We start from the raw sequence: 17,433 nt of genomic DNA, 5'->3' as shown, positions 1-17,433 counted from the left end.
AGGTCAGTCAGGCCATGGACAAGCTTTACCCGCTTCCGGAGGATGCGCTGGACCTGCTCATATTCCCCAAGGTGGACTCAGCGGTCTCCGCGGTAACAAAGAGATCTACCAATTCCGGTCACGGACGCGGCAGCTCTCAGGGACCTTCAGGACAGGAAGCTGGAAGTGCAGCTCAAGAGGATTTCGAGGTTTCCGCGCTGGGAGTGCAGGCCATCTGCACGAATTCGCCATGCGGGCCAGTCTGCGCTGGGCCCAGGTTCTTCAAGCCAATGCGGATTTTCCGCAGACGAGGCAGCGCAGGCAGATCGTTTGGAAGCTGCAATAGCATATGGCGTGGATGCGCTGCACGATTGGCTGCTCACGTCGGTTAGGTCCATGGTAGCGGCTGTCTCGGCACGCCGACTTTTGTGGTTGCGCAACTGGGCGGTGGATGGTTCTTCCAAGGCTCATTTCGGGGCACTACCATTCAAGGGACTTTGCTGTTTGGCAAGGAATTGGACGAGTTAACGAGTTCCCTGGGGAGGGAAAAACAGGGCCTTCTAGCTTCCCGAGGATAGATCCTGGGCGAGGTCCTCGTTTTCGGCCAGTTCTCTTTAGCGGGGTCCCAGGAGGTCGCGTCCTCAAAGGTCGTCCGGGCGCTCGTATAGGTCTTCCTCCTCCCGTACTCCGCAGTGGCAGCAACAGTCCTTTCGAGGTAGGCGCTTCGGTAGACAAGGAGGTGCCTGGCAATCACGGCGCCCAAGTCTTCGCAATGAAAGGGGGTCGGCCCATCTCTCGCCGCAGCCTCGGCACGCCGTTTCCAACGGCGGGGTACGGTTGATGTCATTTCCGAGAGATGGCCCGGTGTAACGGCAGACCAGTGAGTCCTCACGGTCATAGGACGCGGCTACGCGTTGGATGTTGCTCACACCCCAGCGGACAAGCTCCTGGTCTCGCCTTGCAAGGCTCCCGAGAAGAAGGCGGCGGTGCTCGACACCATCCAACGCTTAGCAGGCTTGGGAGCTATTTCTCCAGTCCCGGTCAGCCAACACGACAAGGGCCGTTGCTCCATCTACTTCATCGTCCCAAGGAAGGACGGCACGTCCAGACCCATTCTGGATCTCAAGGGGTGAACCGATGCCTTCGGATTCCTCACTTCACAATGGAGGCGATTCGTTTAGTCATCGCCGCGGTAAGGCCCGGCGAGTTTCTAGCCTCCCTGGAGGTCGGAGCTACATCTTCTCACGGAGGCATATCTTCACATAGGCATTCATCCATCGTTCCAACGCTTCCTCAGGTCTGCGTTCTAGGGCGGCATTACCAGTTCCGGGCTCGCGATGGCCCCACGTACAGTCTCGAAGATGATGGTCGTGGTGGCGGCGCAGCTGCGCCGAGAAGGTCTCTGCGCCGAGAAGGTCTCCTGGTCCACTCTTACCTGGACGATTGGTTGATTCGGGCAAAGTCCGAGGATCAGTCTCGGATGGCGGTAGCCAGGGCCCTCCACCTTCTGCAGTCCCTAGGATGGGTGGTCAACTATAGCAAGAGTCATCTGACACCCACGCGGACCTTGGAATATCTGGGAGCTCTTTTCGACACGAAGAAGGGCAAGGTGTTCCTGTCACACGAACGGAGATGCAAACTGCAAGCTCAAGTACGTCGCTTATTGTCTCTCCGCTAACCGCGGGTCTGCGACTACCTTACAGTCCTAGGGTCTATGGCTTCAACGCTGGCACTGGTTCCCTGGGCATTCGCTCATCTGCGTCCATTACAGTCATCCTTACTATCCCGCTGGAAGCCGGTCTCTGAGGAGTTCCATCTACCGCTTCCACTCAAGGGACACGCGAGGTCCAGCCTGCTCTGCCTGGGGAGCTCGGTCCAAGGCCTATGGTCCGTGTCGCAAGCCCAGTGGTCTATCAATCGCCTAGAGCCCAGAGCGCGCCTAGAGACCAGAGCGGTCCGTCTGGCCCTGCAAGCCTTTCTGCCATTGCTGCGGGGGAAGGCAGTTCGAGTGTTGTCGGACAATGCGACCACAGTGGCATACGTCAAACGCCAGGGCGGACCAAGGAGCCCCCAGGTGGTGGAGGAGGCTCAGCGCTTGATGGCCTGGTCGGAGCTACATCTCAGCAACATAGCAGCAACTCACATTGCGGCAGTCGACAACGTGCAGGCGGATTTTCTCAGCCGTCATCGTCTGGATCCGGAGGTGTGGGAGTTGGGGGACGAAGCTTTCTGCTCATTTGCAAAACGTGGGGGGTGCCCCACATAGATCTGATGGCCACGTGGCACAACGCGAAGGCCCCGCGATTTTACAATCGATGTCGAGAACGGGGGGCAGAAGGCGTCGATGAGTTGGTGCCTCCCTGGCCGACGGATGTGCTGCTCTACGTGTTTCCCCCGTGGCCGATGATCGGCATGATTCTACGGCGCATAGAATTGCACCCGGCCGAGGTAGTCTTGGTGGCAACCGGAGTGGCCGCGCCGGCCGTGGTTTGCAGGACCTCGTCCAGCTGGCGGTAGCGGCGCCCCTTCGGTTTCACGGTATGGCGGGCCTGCTCCATCAGGGCCCCGTCTGGCATATGTCCGTGTCTGGGTGGTCTTTGAGGACTGGTGCGTGCAGCGTGGGGTGGTCCCCACTTCGGCTTCCGTCTCCGACATTCTGGCGTTCCTCCAGGCTGGTCTGGCCAAAGGGCCTGGCGTGCAGTTCCCTCGGGTTCAAGTGGCAGCGCTCGGTTGTTTGCAGGGTGCAAGTGGCAGCGCTCGGTTGTTTGCGGGGTACGGTCCGTGGTGCGTCCCTAGCGCTCCACCCGGACTTTTGCTCGCTTCCTCCGGGGTACCAAACGCCTTCGTCCTCCCTTGCGTCTTCCTTGTCCGGCTTGGGACCTCAACTGGGTTCTTGTCCGGCTTGGAACCTCATCTGGGTTCTCTCCTCCCTATGCACGGCGCATATTGAGTTTTGAAACGCGCGACTCTTAAGGATCTCACTCTTCAGACGGCGTTCTTGGTAGCGATTGCCTCGGCGCGGCGGGTTTCCGAGTTGCAGGCCCGGTCCTGTAGTGAACCCCTTTTTGCGTATTTCCGATTCCGGAGTTTTCTTTGCGCACAGTTCCTTCCTTCCTACCGAAAGTGGTGTCGTCTTGTCGTATGATTCAATCGGTGGACCTGCCCGCTTTGGCGGCCGGGGAGTTCTCTGTGCCAGAAGCGAGAGAATTGCGGACGCTTGACGTGCGGAGGTCCCTCCTCCGATATCTGGAGGTCAGTAATCCGTTTCGGGTCACAGATCATCTGTTTGTCCTGTTCTCTGGTCCTAAGTAAGGGGCCGCAGCGTCTCGCACAACGATCGCCCGGTGGCTTAAGGAGGCCATTGCTTCAGCGGTGGCTTAAGGAGGCCATTGCTTCGGCGTACTGGGTGCGGGGAAAACCGCTTCCCGTGGGCCGGAGGCGCAGGCGGCACCTTGAGCGGAGGCTTCTCCGGTATTGCCTCAAGAGATTTGCAGGGCGGCTACCTGGAAGTCGTTGTATACCTTTATCAGGCAGTTCGGGGGATGTCCGGGCTACCGATCCCGGAGGAGTTGGAGAGAGGGTACTCCGAGCGGGACTCTCTGCTTCCCACCCTCGGTAATTTAGCTCTGGTACATCCCAGGTGTCCTGGACTGATCCTGGTACGTGCAGGGAAAGGAAAATTAGTTTCTTACCTGATAATTTTCGTTCCTGTAGTACCAAGGATCAGTCCAGGATCCCGCCCGCAGTGCTGCGCTGAAGTAATGGAGAGTCCGCTCTTTGTTTTGAATTCTTCTGTTCCGCTTGTTTAACTCTCTTGGTTGGAGAGTCTGTTTCCAGGAGGGGTGTTTTCCCCGTTCTCTTAGCGGTTTCTAGCTAGTTTAGTTCTCTGGTTGTGTTCTACTTTGACATTACGTATGACTGAGGGGCTGTGACTGGCACAGGGGCATATATGCTCCGCCCACAAGTTTTAGTCTGTCTCCATCTACTGGTGCGGAGTCACAACCCAGGTGTCCTGGACTGATCCTTGGTACTACAGGAACGAAAATTATCAGGTAAGAAACTAATTTTCCTTTAATGACTGGAAGAGGAACAGTGTGCAAATCCACGGCTCTCGTGCTAAACTTTCAAAAGGGAAACTTTGATAAAATGAGAAAAATTGTTAGAAAAAAACTGAAAGGAGCAGCTACAAAAGTAAAAAGTGTGCAAGAGGCGTGGTCATTGTTAAAAAATACCATTCTAGAAGCACAGTCCAGATGTATTCCACACATTAAGAAAGGTGGAAAGAAGGCAAAACGATTACCGGCATGGTTAAAAGGGGAGGTGAAAGAGGCAATTTTAGCCAAAAGATCTTCATTCTAAAATTGGAAGAAGGATCCAACAGAAGAAAATAGGATAAAGCATAAGCATTGGCAAGTTAAATGTAAGACATTGATAAGACAGGCTAAGAGAGAATTTGAAAAGAAGTTGGCCATAGAGGCAAAAACTCACAGTAAAAACTTTTTAAAATATATCCGAAGCAGAAAGCCTGTGAGGGAGTCAGTTGGACCGTTAGATGATCGAGGGGTTAAAGGGGCACAGAGAAGATAAGGCCATCGCGGAAAGATTAAATGATTTCTTTGCTTCGGTGTTTACTGAAGAGGATGTTGGGGAGGTACCTGTACTGGAAAAGGTTTTCATGGGTAATGATTCAGATGGACTGAACCAAATCACAGTGAACCTAGATGTGGTAGGCCTGATTGACAAACTGAAGAGTAGTAAATCACCTGGACCGGATGGTATACACCCCAGGGTTCTGAAGTGCTTAACAAGCACTATAAACAAAAACATAAATAGGTCTTTTACATAAAACACCTCGACTGCTCTCTGTTCCTCTTAGACATAGTGTGTTGATGAAGCCCACGTATGTAGCTTGGCGTTGGGCCTGCAGGCACTTACAGTTTTCCCGTACTACCACTCATTTTCTACCATTAGTGGGCAATAAAGACTTTCCACCTGGTCTGCATGACCGGATTTTTGCACTATGGCACACGCAGGGCATCAAAGCTCTGGTGCATTTGGTAATGACTTTAATCATGTCCATTCTTTTGCGACATTACAAGCCCAGTATGACTTTCCCCCCCAACATTTTTACGCTTACTTACAAATTCGCCACTATATTCACTCGTTACAGCTACCCGATCCCCATGACCAGGCTTGGGAACGCCTCTCAGATTTTTTGGACATGGATGACCCGACTCGAGATAGACTTTCTTTTTGGTATCGTCTTTTGGGTAAGTTTCAATCTCTTCCTAGTTGGCAGGCTCAGGTAGAGGGCTGGAATAGAGAATGGGGTACTTTGTTAACTACTCCATATTACAGGCAATGTTTTATGCGGGCCCAGTCTTTGTCATTACCGACCCCTCTTCAAGAGGTGCAGCTCAAATTTTTACACCGGTTTTACATGGCAGCGGCGCAGGCGAGCAAATTAGGGCAAGTAGGCACTGGCTGCTGCCCTAAGTGTAGCGCCCCTCATAGCACGCTTGGTCACCAATTCTGGTCCTGCCCCCCCCCCCCCCCTATTAATCTGTTTTGGCGTGCAGTTCACCTTTATTTACTGACTCATTCCATCTTAATGTTTTTTTATGGGATGATAGTAGGGGTATCCCCTTTCGGTCTCACCATGCCAAGTGGTGGTTCCGACTGGTGATAGTACTTGCTAAAAAATGTATCTTGCAGAAGTGGATTTCTCCAGAGCCCCCACCTTAACCCAATTGCAAAATTTGATCCATCAGCCCCGTCTCTTAGCTAAATACATCACCAAAACAGAATGGTTTCTTCTGCAACGCATTTTTTTAATGATCGCTGGGAGATTTATCTTTCCCCTTTGTCTCCTCTGGCATGGAGCCTTATTGTCAACGATGTCTGCTGCATGACTTCTCTGAGTCACTCCACTGAGCCTTTTACATTTAGATACTTCAAACTGACTGCTATCGGTGCCCTTTGTATCATGGTGTTGGCACTTTTCTGTTATTAATTCCTTGTGGTTTGATGTCCTAGGGGAGGGGGCTGTATACAATATACTCGTTTCCATTGTTATGCTCTCTTGCATTTTATTTGTTCCTTCCAGCCTGAAGAACCACAGCTGGCAGAACATGTTGCTTTCAATGAGCTGTTTCTGAAGCTTCCTTATGGATATATTGTGTCTCGTTTACACAGAGTTTATTGTTTACTTACGTTAAAACTGTGATTGTCTGCCATACTTATATAATTCCATGTTTGTACAGTCAAAAAAAATATGATAAAAAAAGGATTGGATAAGTTCTTGGAGGAGAAGTCCATTACCTGCTATTAAGTTCACTTAGAGAATAGCCACTGCCATTAGCAATGGTTACATGGAATAGACTTAGTTTTTGGGTACTTGCCAGGTTCTTATGGCCTAGATTGGCCACTGTTGGAAACAGGATGCTGGGCTTGATGGACCCTTGGTCTGACCCAGTGTGGCATGTTATGTTCCTTAATTCCCAATTTCTTAAGGAAATGAGGTATCAGGGTCCACAAGTGCTCTCTGTGGAAAAGACAAACCACCTTAGGATAGTCTCCAACTGTCGGGGTTTGGTCAAACCCCCCCCCATCCAGGTCTTGAAGGTCTGGGGAAAAACCTGTGTCTGGAGGCTCCACTGCCAGGGACTTGACGACATTCGACCCTCCCAAGGTCTCGTCCACATCTACCGACAAGAGCCACCTGACTCGGGACTCGGCCAATCCTGATTGACTCAGCTGCCCACATGCGCTGTGGTTGCTTGGCCTGACGTGGTCCCTGCAGGTCCTCGAGCCTAGGAAGGGGCTGCCCCACAGCCCTCCAGATCGAGGGAGCGTAGCCAATGTCCTTTTTGCAAGAAGGGGATCAGAGTGTCCAGGGAAACCATCTTGAACTTTCCCCCCCTGTTTTCTTTGGTATCAGGAAGTACCAGGAGTAAAATCTCCCCCCTTAACTACCCGGACTGTTAAGACGGAGGAGAGTTTCTGCCGCCTGAAAGAATTCAAAATGGCCGCTGTTCCCGCAGACACCGGGAAAGTCGCCTGCTGAATTGGCATCCCCCGCATTTCCTGCAGCTGTCCAATGCCAGTCCGCTGCCACCAGCACTCCTGCGCTACCCTCTCCACTGGCACAAAGGCCACTCTGCATGAGTCACGCACTCGCTTCGGCACAAGCCATACAATGGCTACTGCACGGGAGAGTGTGCTGCCGAGAGGGCCTCCGTGAAGTGCCCTGCTGCGCGCAAACTGCCTCTCTCTCTTTTTTTTTTTTTACTTTAAAGAAACAAAATTAACACCTCCTTGAAGAAGGGCAACAGGCTCCAGGCATCGTCCTGAGAGGGGGAAGGGAGCTGGCATCACCAGTATTCCCCCTCCGGCGAAGAAAAGGACAGAGACACCAAAAGGTTTACCAATCCCCTGCTCATCCTCCTCTCACCCAGAAGGACCTGCCAACCTTCTGGGAGAAACTCCTGCTTAGCTGAACTCAACTTTTTTTTTTTTTTTTAAACACTTATCCTAAGACTGCAGGTTTTGTACTGCCACAACCTGCTGGAGACAGAGAAATATTGAAGGACTGCAAGTGGCACACCAGGTTATATGCTAGTCTCAGCGAAACTTTCTCTGTCTCCATCTGCTGGCAGGGATACATAAACTCAGGAGTCTGGACTGATCTGGGTACATACAGGGAACTGCTGGAGAAAGAGAAATACTGAGGGACTGCAGGTGGCTCACTGGGTTATGTACAGTGTCAGTGAGACTTTCTCTGTCTCCATCTGTTGGCAGGGAGGCAAAACCCAGGAATTTGGACTGATCTGGGTACATACAGGGAACTGCTGGAGAGAGAGAAATACTGAGGGACTGCAGGTGGCACACTGGGTTATGTACAGTGTCAGTGAGACTCTCTCGGTGTCCATCTGCTGGCGGGGAGGTAAAACCCAGGAGTCTGGACTGATCTGGGTACATACAGGGAACTGCTGGAGAGAGAGAAATACTGAGGGACCACAGGTGGCACACTGGGTTATGTACAGCGTCAGTGAGACTCTCTCTGTCTCCATCTGCTGGCAGGGATACAGGAGTCTGGACTGATCTGAGTATGTTCAGAGAACTGCTGGAGACAGAGAAATACTGAGGGACCGCAGGTGGCACACTGGGTTATGTACAGTGTCAGTGAGACTCTCTCTGTCTCCATCTGCTGGCAGGGATACAGGAGTCTGGACTGATCTGAGTATGTTCAGGGAAATGTTAATTATTCAGATACAAAACAGCAGTGCACAGAATCTAGTCATCAGTGTAAGACATTTGACTAATTGCACTGTGCTGTGGCATTGTATCTATTTCTCTCCACTAGAAGGTGCTGTATTTGTATTAACATTTATTAAACCACTTGTCCCTTAAGCAAGTTACATAGTAACATACATAGAATAAATTGTCAAAGGACACCACTGCTCATGCTACCTGTATTCATCTCCCCACACCTCCTTTTATTTTAACCACCAAGATTAGACTATCTTCACTGCAAAAATCAAGTGGGTACAAAAGGATTTATTTTCCATTTTCTCTTATTTTATAACTGAATTTATATACAGAAACAAACAAAATTTGCCTTATAAGCACCATTTCTCCTGCTAGAATAAAATCAAAGTGAAACCAAATCATCTGCTTGATATGGGAGAGGCTGGGGTAAGGGTCCTTCAGATATCTTTAATGACTTCCTCCAGCTCCTCCTTGGAGAACATGTGGAAGTGTTTCCCAGGTTCCACAGTAGCAAGCTGCAAGAAAACAAAAGCGTGAGACGTCACAAGGACAGGTGGAGAGCGCATGTTCATAAGGGGAAACCAGAAACCACCACCACTACAGCAGAGGAAGTGCCGCAGTTCCTGTGCATGGAACCAGCAGGCACAACAGCTGCAACTTCCGTGATGCAGGATTTTTTGCCTCAGGGGATCTTTTCCTCCCTTCACCAGCTTTCCAATACCCAAAATAGCTTCCACCTGACAAAAATAGCTTGTAATGGAGTCTCTCCGGCTTCTCGGGGGAAGATGCTTTCAAATGAGTGCTTAATATCAGCCTCTTACTCACTCCTAGGCAGAGACCATGTGTGAGCTGACTGACTCTCCACATAGCTTCTGCTTCCTGACTGCTTCATATATAATCTGTCTCAGACTAGTTTCAGTGAGAAAAGCTACATCACTGCCTGAGATGTAGCTCCTCGCCCTATCAACCACACAGCCACAGCATCTCTCTGTCCTTAGCCCAGATTGGGGACAGCAAAATGAGGGAAGTGCTGACGGAAAGGAGCTGATGGACACAGACAGGAGACAGGAGCAGTACCTCAATGTTGGTTGCATTAAGTTTCTCCTCCATCACTTGCTTCAGGATGGTGAGTGATGACTTCATAGCTTCATTTAATGTCATTGACTGCAAAATAAACCAAAGGAAACCTATAAATGTGTTAAATATGCACAAAGCAGGGCTCTTCTGAAAGCTAGCAGGGGAGGCGCGTGCAGGGCTGCCTTTAGTGGCACATAAAGCAGGGAATCTCACCGTCAAGTCCACCTGCGGTGGTGAGCACAGAAAAATCATAGCAAATGTGCCGAGTATTCATGCTCAGCTCTCTCACACCCCGGATTCTGTTTCATGCCTGCTTCTCTTCACCCCGCCATCTCTCAGCTTCCTCAATTCCTTGCTCACCCTTCCCAGCCCCATCTTCCTCGCTGTCAAAAATCCTCCCAGCTCCTTCCATTTTCTTCAACTCTTAATGTCACCATAATAAATCTTAATGTGTGATTACCCCTTATTGATTGTAATCATTTTCTTAATAAATGACATTCCTACAGTTTCTTTTGTCTCTAAATCCAGCAGCACTACAGAAACAAGCAGAGGTAGTAACCACTTCTCCGGTGGCGAGGAAGACGTGAGACCCTCATTCTGAGGGCTCCAGCTGCTCTCTCGTTGCTCTCGCCTCCTCCATCTTCTCCTCCTCATTCTGTTTTTTTGCTTTTCTTCCCGCTGTTGCTCTTTTGCCCTTCTCCTTCCTATTCCTCTTCTGCTCTCCCCTCGTTTCCTTTTTCCTCCACTCTCCTGGTTCCCCACCCCTCCTCCTGTCTTTTGCTTTCCACATCACTGGTCTCCTGCTCTCCTCTTGTCCACTCCGCTCCTCTCCCCTCTATCAGCAGCAAGATGTTTAAAAACAGTTGGTGCCAAGTGGACTTGGGGGCTAGAATGGCAGGAAGCTCTTCTGAGTACACTGCTGCATCTCCTGGTGAGCCATGGGAAAAGCAGCCGCTTGCTCTGAAGCAAATCCTCTGGCTCCTGCTCAAGTGGAGAAATTACTTACCTGATAATTTCATTTTCCTTAGTGTAGACAGAGGGACTCAGGACCAATGGGTTATGTCCTCCCCTGCCAGCAGATGGAGACAGAGTCAGGTTTCAAAGCTGACATCACCCTGGATACTGCCCTGCAGTGACCTCAGCCATTCAGTATTCTCTTCAAAAGCCATTGTGGACATAAATGGATAACTAACTGTACTCAACCAAACATAAGCGCTGAATCCCAGCAAGATTATAGGTGCCCTGATCTAAGGATTGGGTGATGGCTTATCCCTATCCTCTTGGAATCGAGATTCACCTCATGGGTGAATCCTTTGCACCGTTCTTGGGCAGCCAGGGGCAGGATGCTGAGTCCATCTGTCTACACTAGGAAAACAAAGTTATCAGGTAAATTATTTCTCCATTTCCTAGCTTGTAGCCAAATGGACTCAGGACCAATGGGATGTACAAAAGCTACTCCCGAATGGGAAGGGAGGTGGCCCACGGTCCGGTTAGCACTGCCCTTGCAAAGTCTGCATCCTCCCGGGCCTGAATGTCCAGGCGATAGAACCTGAAGGTGTGCAAGGAGGACCACGTCGCAGCTCAGCAGATGTCGACGGGAGACAGTGGCTTAGCGTCCGCCCAGGATACTGCCTGGGCCCTAGTGGAATGAGCTTTAACCTGAAGGGGTAAAGGCTTCCCTGCCTCTACATAAGCTCCCGTGATCACCTCCTTGATCTAGCGAGATAAGGTAGCCTACGAAGCTGCCTCGCCTTGTTTCCTTCCACCATGAAGAACAAACAAGCGGTCCCATCTTGTGCACCGGTTCAGAGATTTCCAGATACCGCACTAAAAGTCTACTGATGTTTAAATGGTGGAGGCGGCAATAGTCTTCCTTGTTCTTGAGTGCATCTAGAAACGGTAAGGATATGGACTGATTCAAGTGAAACCCCGAGACTACCTTAGGCAAGACGGAAGGAACGGTGCGAAGCTGTAACAATCCTGGAGACAACCGGAGCAATGGTTCTCGACATAGCAATGCCTGTAGTTCAGAGAGGCAACAAGCCGAGCATATCGCTACAAAGGACACTATCTTCGCTGTCAAGAGGCATAGGGATAGATTACACAGCGGCCAAAAGGAAGGCCCTGACAAAAAATCCAACACTAGGTTAAGATTCCACAGGGGAACCAGTCACCGTAAGGGTGGTCGAAGGTGTTTAACCCCTTTTAGGAAACGAGCCAAGTCAGGTTGCGCCGATAGGCGGGTTCCGTTCACCTCGCCTCTGAAACAGGACAGCGCAGCTACCTGGACTTAAGGAGTTAAGGGACAATCCTTTATTCAGGCCGTCCTGTAAACATCCCAGAGCCATAGGGATTTTGGTCATACAGGGAAAGGGAAGGGGGGGCCGCATTCCTCACACAGGCCTCAAATATTCTCCAGATCTGCACATACACTAAGGACGTAGAGAACTTCCTTGCGCAAAGCAAGGTAGAAATCATTGCTACCGAATATCCACGCTTCATCAGGCAAGCCCTCTCAAGGGCCAGACCGTAAGACAAAACAAAAAGAGACTGGTCCTTGACAAGGATCAGACCTTGTTGGAGCAGGTCCCTGGGCAGAGGAAAGCACAGGGGAGTCTTCCACATGTCTGCATACCATGGACATCTGGGCCACCAGGACTAGTCCCCTGTGGTGCTCGAGCTTGCAAATGACCTTGCCCAGCAGGGGCCATGGAGGGAAGGCATACAGCAGGTCCTCCTCTGGCCAGGCCTGAACAAGGGTGTTGATCTACAGGGATCGCTGACCTCTTCTGCGACTGAAGAATCAGGAGACCTTTGCATTGTGAGATGAGGCCAGCAGGTCGATGGGAGGCCCCAGCGATTTACCAGCAGCTGAAAGGCTCTGGTGGACAATGTCCATTCTCTCCTCCATCTAGACTCTCTCTGCTTAGGAAGTCTGCTCTGATGTTGTCTTTTCCTGTACTGTGAGAGGCAGAGATCATCCGAGGGTCTATTTCCAGGGACACTTGCTGGCTCTTTGTTCTTCCCTGGCGGTTGATGTAGGCTATCATTGTTGCGTTGTCCGATATCACATGGACCACCTGACCCTGAAGCCTGTGGCTGAACTGTAGACAAGCTAATCTGTCTGCCCGGGCGTCCAGGCAGTTTATGTTCCAGCGTGCCTCTTCCTTGGTCCAGTGCCCCTGGGTCGCCAGTTCCTGACAGTGAGCTTCCCCACCCCCCCGGAAACTCGTGTCCATCCAGAGGGGACAGGCTTATACCCTTGCTCAGGTGGCTTTCAGCAGCCACCACTGAAGCCAAGAACATACTTCCATCGGTAGGTGTAGGTGAATTCCATAGTCCTGGGACAGCAGATTCCAATGTGACTACAGGGAGCATTGGAGTGGACGCATGTATGCCCTCGCCCATGGTACTACCTTCAGGGTTGATGCCAACACACCGAGAACCTGAGGCACATGGTATTCGTCAATCGGAGTTCTTGATACATCATCTTCCTTAATCTTGAGGGTGGAAGGAAGATCTTGTCTTTTTTTGGTGTCGAACCAGACCCCCGGATGCTCTAAGGACTGGGAGGGCTTGAGACTGCTCAACCATGTTCACAACCCAACCAAGCTCCTAAAGCAGGGACATCAACCTGTGGGTCACCTGGAGGCTCTCTTCTAAATGATTTTGCCCGGATCAACCAGTCGTCCAAGTAAGGGTGCACCAGGATTCCTTCTTTCCTCAGTGCCACTGCCACAACCATCAAATTTTGGAAAACATTCTGGGAGCGGTGGCCAAGATGAAGGGCAGCACGTGGAACTAATAATGGCGGCCTAGCACCACAAAGTGTAGGAAACACTGGTGGTCTTGTCAGATTGGAATGTGGAGGTAGGCCTCCGAGAGGTACAGGGAGGTTAAGAACTCCAGTTGTATGGCCCTTATGACGGAGCATAGAGTTTCCATGTGCAAATGAATTACTCTTAGATGACTTGACGCTCTTGAGGTCCAGAATGGGGTGAAAGGAAACCTCCCTTCTTGGGTACAATGGAATAGCACCCCATATTTTTCTGGGGTGCAGGTACTGGAATTATAGCCCTCAAATTGAAGAGCCTTGGCAAGGTAGATTCCACTGCCAGCTTCTTGTACTGGGAGTGGCTCGGAGACATCATGAACACGTCCCAAAGGATGCTGCGAAACTCCAGCGCAAATCCTTCTCGTATGATATCCAGTACCCATTGTCCGACGTGATCTCGCCCCACTGCTGGTAGAAGAGGGATAGTCGACCCCCTACCTCCTCGTCCCGTGGATCGGTCAGCAAAACTTCATTGGGGAGTTTGGGCCAAACCTGAACCAGCCCCTTTCTTTGGTTGTCGACTCCGAAAGGACCGAGTCCTTCCCGAGGGCCACAATGTCTGAAATGATGAGTTCCTGTGGGGCTGAAAGCCCTTCAGAGGGGCACTGTGTCCTCCCTCCTCTTATCTTCTGGTAGCCGAGGAACTGGAAATTCACCGTACCTACTGGCCAGCTTTTCCAGTTCGCTACTGAATAGGAGGGATTCCTTAAAGGGCATCTTTGTAAGGTTTGCCTTAGAGGTTGTGTCTGCTGATAAATTCTGCAGCAATAGCTGTCTTCTGGGGCCACTACTGAGGCCACTCCTCTGGCCGAGTTACGGACTAAGTCAGAACCTGTGTCTGCTAAAAAGGCAGCGGCAGGCTCCAGAGTTATCTACCTCTCTTGAGAGAAGTAGGCACGAGCACGCCACCAGGGCACAACAAGAAGCAATCTGTAGTGGCACTGCTGTCACATCAAAAGCTTGTTGATGGACTGCAGCCGCCTATCATGTGCATCCTTTAAGGCTGCTCCTCCCTCCACTGGGATAGTTGTTTACTTCGAAACGGTGCAGACCAGGGTGTCCACATTGGGGAAATGCAGGCATTCTTTGGCCACCGGATACAGGGGGTACAGAGCTTCCAATGCCCAACCTCCTTTAAAGTTGGATTCTGGGGCATCCCATTCCAGGTCAATCAACTCCTGGATGGCTTCCAGCATCGGAAAATAGCAAGAGGCTTTCCGTAGACATCAGGATGGGGTTCTTCTTTGGTTCCATCATAGGGTCCATGCCGCAAAATGGTCTGATATGGTTACAAGCTTGGCGGGATTTCCCCATCCTCCAATGAGTCTGCATCCCCTTCATCATCCATGGTGTCTGGGTCCCTGTCAGGGATACCTTTGGTGAGATGAGGCATGTCTTGAGGCATGCTGATAAGGCTGAGAGAGTGAGGCCTTCCCGGCTGGGGTTCGGTCTGGATAGGGGCAGAAGAGAGACTGCACCTGTATGAAGGCTTGCAGGCCTTGAAAAAATTCTGGCCAAGAAAATGCTGCTGGGTCCATACCTAGCCCAGGACGAACTGGGGTAGGTGCAGCTGAATTGCCCTCTCTCGAGGTGGACGCAGCCCCGGTATTACTCAGATCTGGGGTGCTACCGGATAAGATCGTGGCTGACCCATCTTCTGAATGGGAGGAACTGGGCTTGGAAACGTTCTGGGAGTCCAACCGTCCCCTGGACTTCCTCACAGTGCTGACACAAGAAGGACTCCAGGTCAGACTGTGCAGCCCTAATATGGCAAGCAGCACAAAAGGAGTGTCGCTTGTGCTTCTTTGCTGCCGGAGCCATAATCAGCAGTAACTTGTGCATTCAGCCGGCTAGCACCTGGTTTCGAGCGCGCAAAGATTCACAGATGCGCATAAGTATAAGCGTGAATGTTTGTGAGTTTGTGTGCAAACGTATGACTGCTTATGCGTACAGGTAATGCACATCATTAGCAGCACAGCCTTGCGCAGAACCGACCCGCACCACGTGTACCGACGGTCTATGAGGGGGCAATGGTGATAATACACAAAACTGCGTGCAAGATGGCGCCACCGAGCCTGAAGTGGGGCCTAGCCGATTGGGGGGGCCCATTCAACTCACTCGGAAGCCCCCTTCCCTTGCTCAGACGGGATCAGGAACATCATCGGAAACCGGAGGAAAGACTTACCGAAGCCCTTCCCCGTCTCTGAATCGGAGGAGTCCTCTTCTCGTTTTAACTTACCTGGGCTCTGCGCTTACCCGCTGAGTACAGAGAAGGTCTCCGGCTGTCGGGGGGGAGAGGGCTTTGGCAGTCACCACCACCCTCTGCTTCCTGCACCTGCTGCCTTTCAGCTGCTTCAGAGGCAAAGTCCACACCAGGAGCCGGCTACCGGACCAAGGCAAACCTCGGAGGGATCTCAGAAATCCCCTCGGGAATTCTCAGCTGAGGAGGGACCTTTAGGTATCACCACAGGAGAGCGGGGCTCAATTGATCTTCAATTTAAAGGTAAATGTTCCTCTTCTAACGAGAAGTGCAAATAGGTGGCACCTCAGGGTATAGGGCAGGGTCTGTTGAAACTTCTCTGTCTCCATCTGCTGGAGGGGAGGCAAAACCCAGGAGTCTGGACTTATCCAGGTATGTACCGGGAAGTCCAATCTGCTAGAAGACTGAGATCACTGCAGGGGGTATCTAAGGTGACGTCAGCTTTGAAACTCTGTCTCCATCTGCTGGCAGGGGAGCATAACCCATTGGTCCCGAGTCCATCTGGCTACACAATAGAAAATGCTATTTTAAAGCAAGCCACTGTGAGGGTGCCAGGGAGACTGAGATGGGGGGCAATGAATATTTCAGGAGAGATGCTCACCTGTGCTGACACCTAAGCAGCTGCTAGATGTCAGCCAGTCTGCAGCCTGATCTCCTGGGATTCATTCTGTGGTGCGTCACCCAGGGAATAGTTACTACATCATTCCCCCCACTGTTCTACTTTCACAGTTATAAATGAATGCTCCATGAAGATACAAACAAGCTGGTGACAATTCCTCAACTTACACAGGGAGGTGTGCAGGGCCTCATGATGGAAGAAAGAGAGATACAATTCTAAAACATACTGCATTTGGAAAAGGCAGAACGTTCCGCTCCTGAAAAAAGCGAGACGAGACCGCAAAGATACCGAGCGCATTGCTGTTACCTTGTGATAAACCTCTTGCAGGGAGCTCTGAGCCCCCTCAGAGGCAGAGCCAATTGCTCGGGCGTCGCACTGCACGAAGGTCCCTGAAGGGTCCATATGAAAGCTGCCAGAAATACAAAATAGATTTAGTGCTGCCTTACAGGGCATGTGGTCATAGAGCAATACAGCCAGGGCTGTCAGAAGAAATACAAAATAGATTTAGTGCTGCCTTACAGGGCATGTGGTCATACAGCAATACAGCCAGGGCTGTCAGAAGAAATACAAAATAGATTTAGTGCTGCCTTACAGGGCATGTGGTCATACAGCAATACAGCCAGGGCTGTCAGAAGAAATACAAAATAGATTTAGTGCTGCCTTACAGGGCATGTGGTCATGCAGCAATACAGCCAGGGCTGCAATGAGAGTGGCAGAAGTGAAGTCCAGCAAGGTCACCCCAGCTCAGCTAGCAGTGACTTCAGAGCAGATCCCGTGATATCCCCCACTAACCCCCCAGGATGCAGGACACCACAGCCTTTCAAGTCAGAACCACAAGTCTTCAGACGAGCTCTACGTGCTTTCTCCTTGATAGTTTTTGCCTTCAGGATCAAGAAGCTGACGTGGCAGAGTTTGGAGCTTATAATCCAACCAAAATATTAATGAAGTCGAGAGAGAGGAGAAATCACTTACAGCTGGGGCCCCTTCTCATCTGTGCCTCCGAACAGCAGTGCCACACCGAAGGGCCGACTCTAGGAGGAAAGCAGAAAGGAAGCCATGACCCCCTCCTCTGGAATCTACACCTGAACCTCTGGGAGGTGCTCTCCAAAGGGACGGATACTCACCATGGCTCCAGGATCAGCATCTTCCTCCCCAAACTGCAGGGCCAGGTTAGAGACAGCTTGGGTCACACTCTCCACAGTCATCGTCTCATTATACGTGAACCAGTGATTCTGAAAACACAGCCAAATCAGAGTCAGGCCCGAAGCAGGGTCATCTCCTTCCTATGACCCCCTCCTCCTCCTCCAAGCACAGGAGCAGTGTCTCCCTGTCACTGCCTCCCCTCCTCCAAGCACAGGAGCACTGACTCCCTGTCACTGCCCCCCTCCTCCT

At 51.2% G+C, this 17,433-nt stretch overlaps 1 protein-coding gene and 1 long non-coding RNA gene across 4 annotated transcripts in view; one reads left to right on the top strand and one right to left on the bottom strand.

Annotated features, from left to right (window-relative positions):
- LOC115074381 overlaps nucleotides 1–17,433 on the top strand; it is a 49,517-nt gene that overhangs the window by 7,851 nt on the left and 24,233 nt on the right. For 2 of the 3 annotated variants that reach the window (XR_003852231.1, XR_003852229.1), the window contains exon 2: nucleotides 5,150–5,249. This is a non-coding gene — a long non-coding RNA (uncharacterized LOC115074381). Of the gene's footprint in view, nucleotides 1–5,149; nucleotides 5,250–6,085; nucleotides 6,232–17,433 lie in introns of those variants that run through there. The other variant, XR_003852230.1, reaches the window with a different exon arrangement.
- Nucleotides 8,519–17,433, bottom strand: part of PSMA5 (proteasome subunit alpha 5) — a 36,074-nt gene continuing 27,159 nt past the window's right edge. The window contains exons 5-9 of the mRNA XM_029573780.1: nucleotides 17,166–17,273; nucleotides 17,014–17,072; nucleotides 16,348–16,450; nucleotides 9,328–9,414; nucleotides 8,519–8,765 (exon numbers count right to left, since the gene is read on the bottom strand). Of these exons, the coding sequence (XP_029429640.1) occupies nucleotides 8,688–8,765; nucleotides 9,328–9,414; nucleotides 16,348–16,450; nucleotides 17,014–17,072; nucleotides 17,166–17,273 (435 nt within the window). The 3' untranslated portion in view covers nucleotides 8,519–8,687. The remainder of the gene's footprint in view (nucleotides 8,766–9,327; nucleotides 9,415–16,347; nucleotides 16,451–17,013; nucleotides 17,073–17,165; nucleotides 17,274–17,433) is intronic.

The sequence above is a fragment of the Rhinatrema bivittatum genome, chromosome 12 (genome assembly GCF_901001135.1).
Source record: "Rhinatrema bivittatum chromosome 12, aRhiBiv1.1, whole genome shotgun sequence".
NCBI lineage: Eukaryota > Metazoa > Chordata > Amphibia > Gymnophiona > Rhinatrematidae > Rhinatrema > Rhinatrema bivittatum.
Note: the sequence above shows the minus strand (reverse complement) of the source record. Positions and strands in the feature narration are given on the sequence as shown.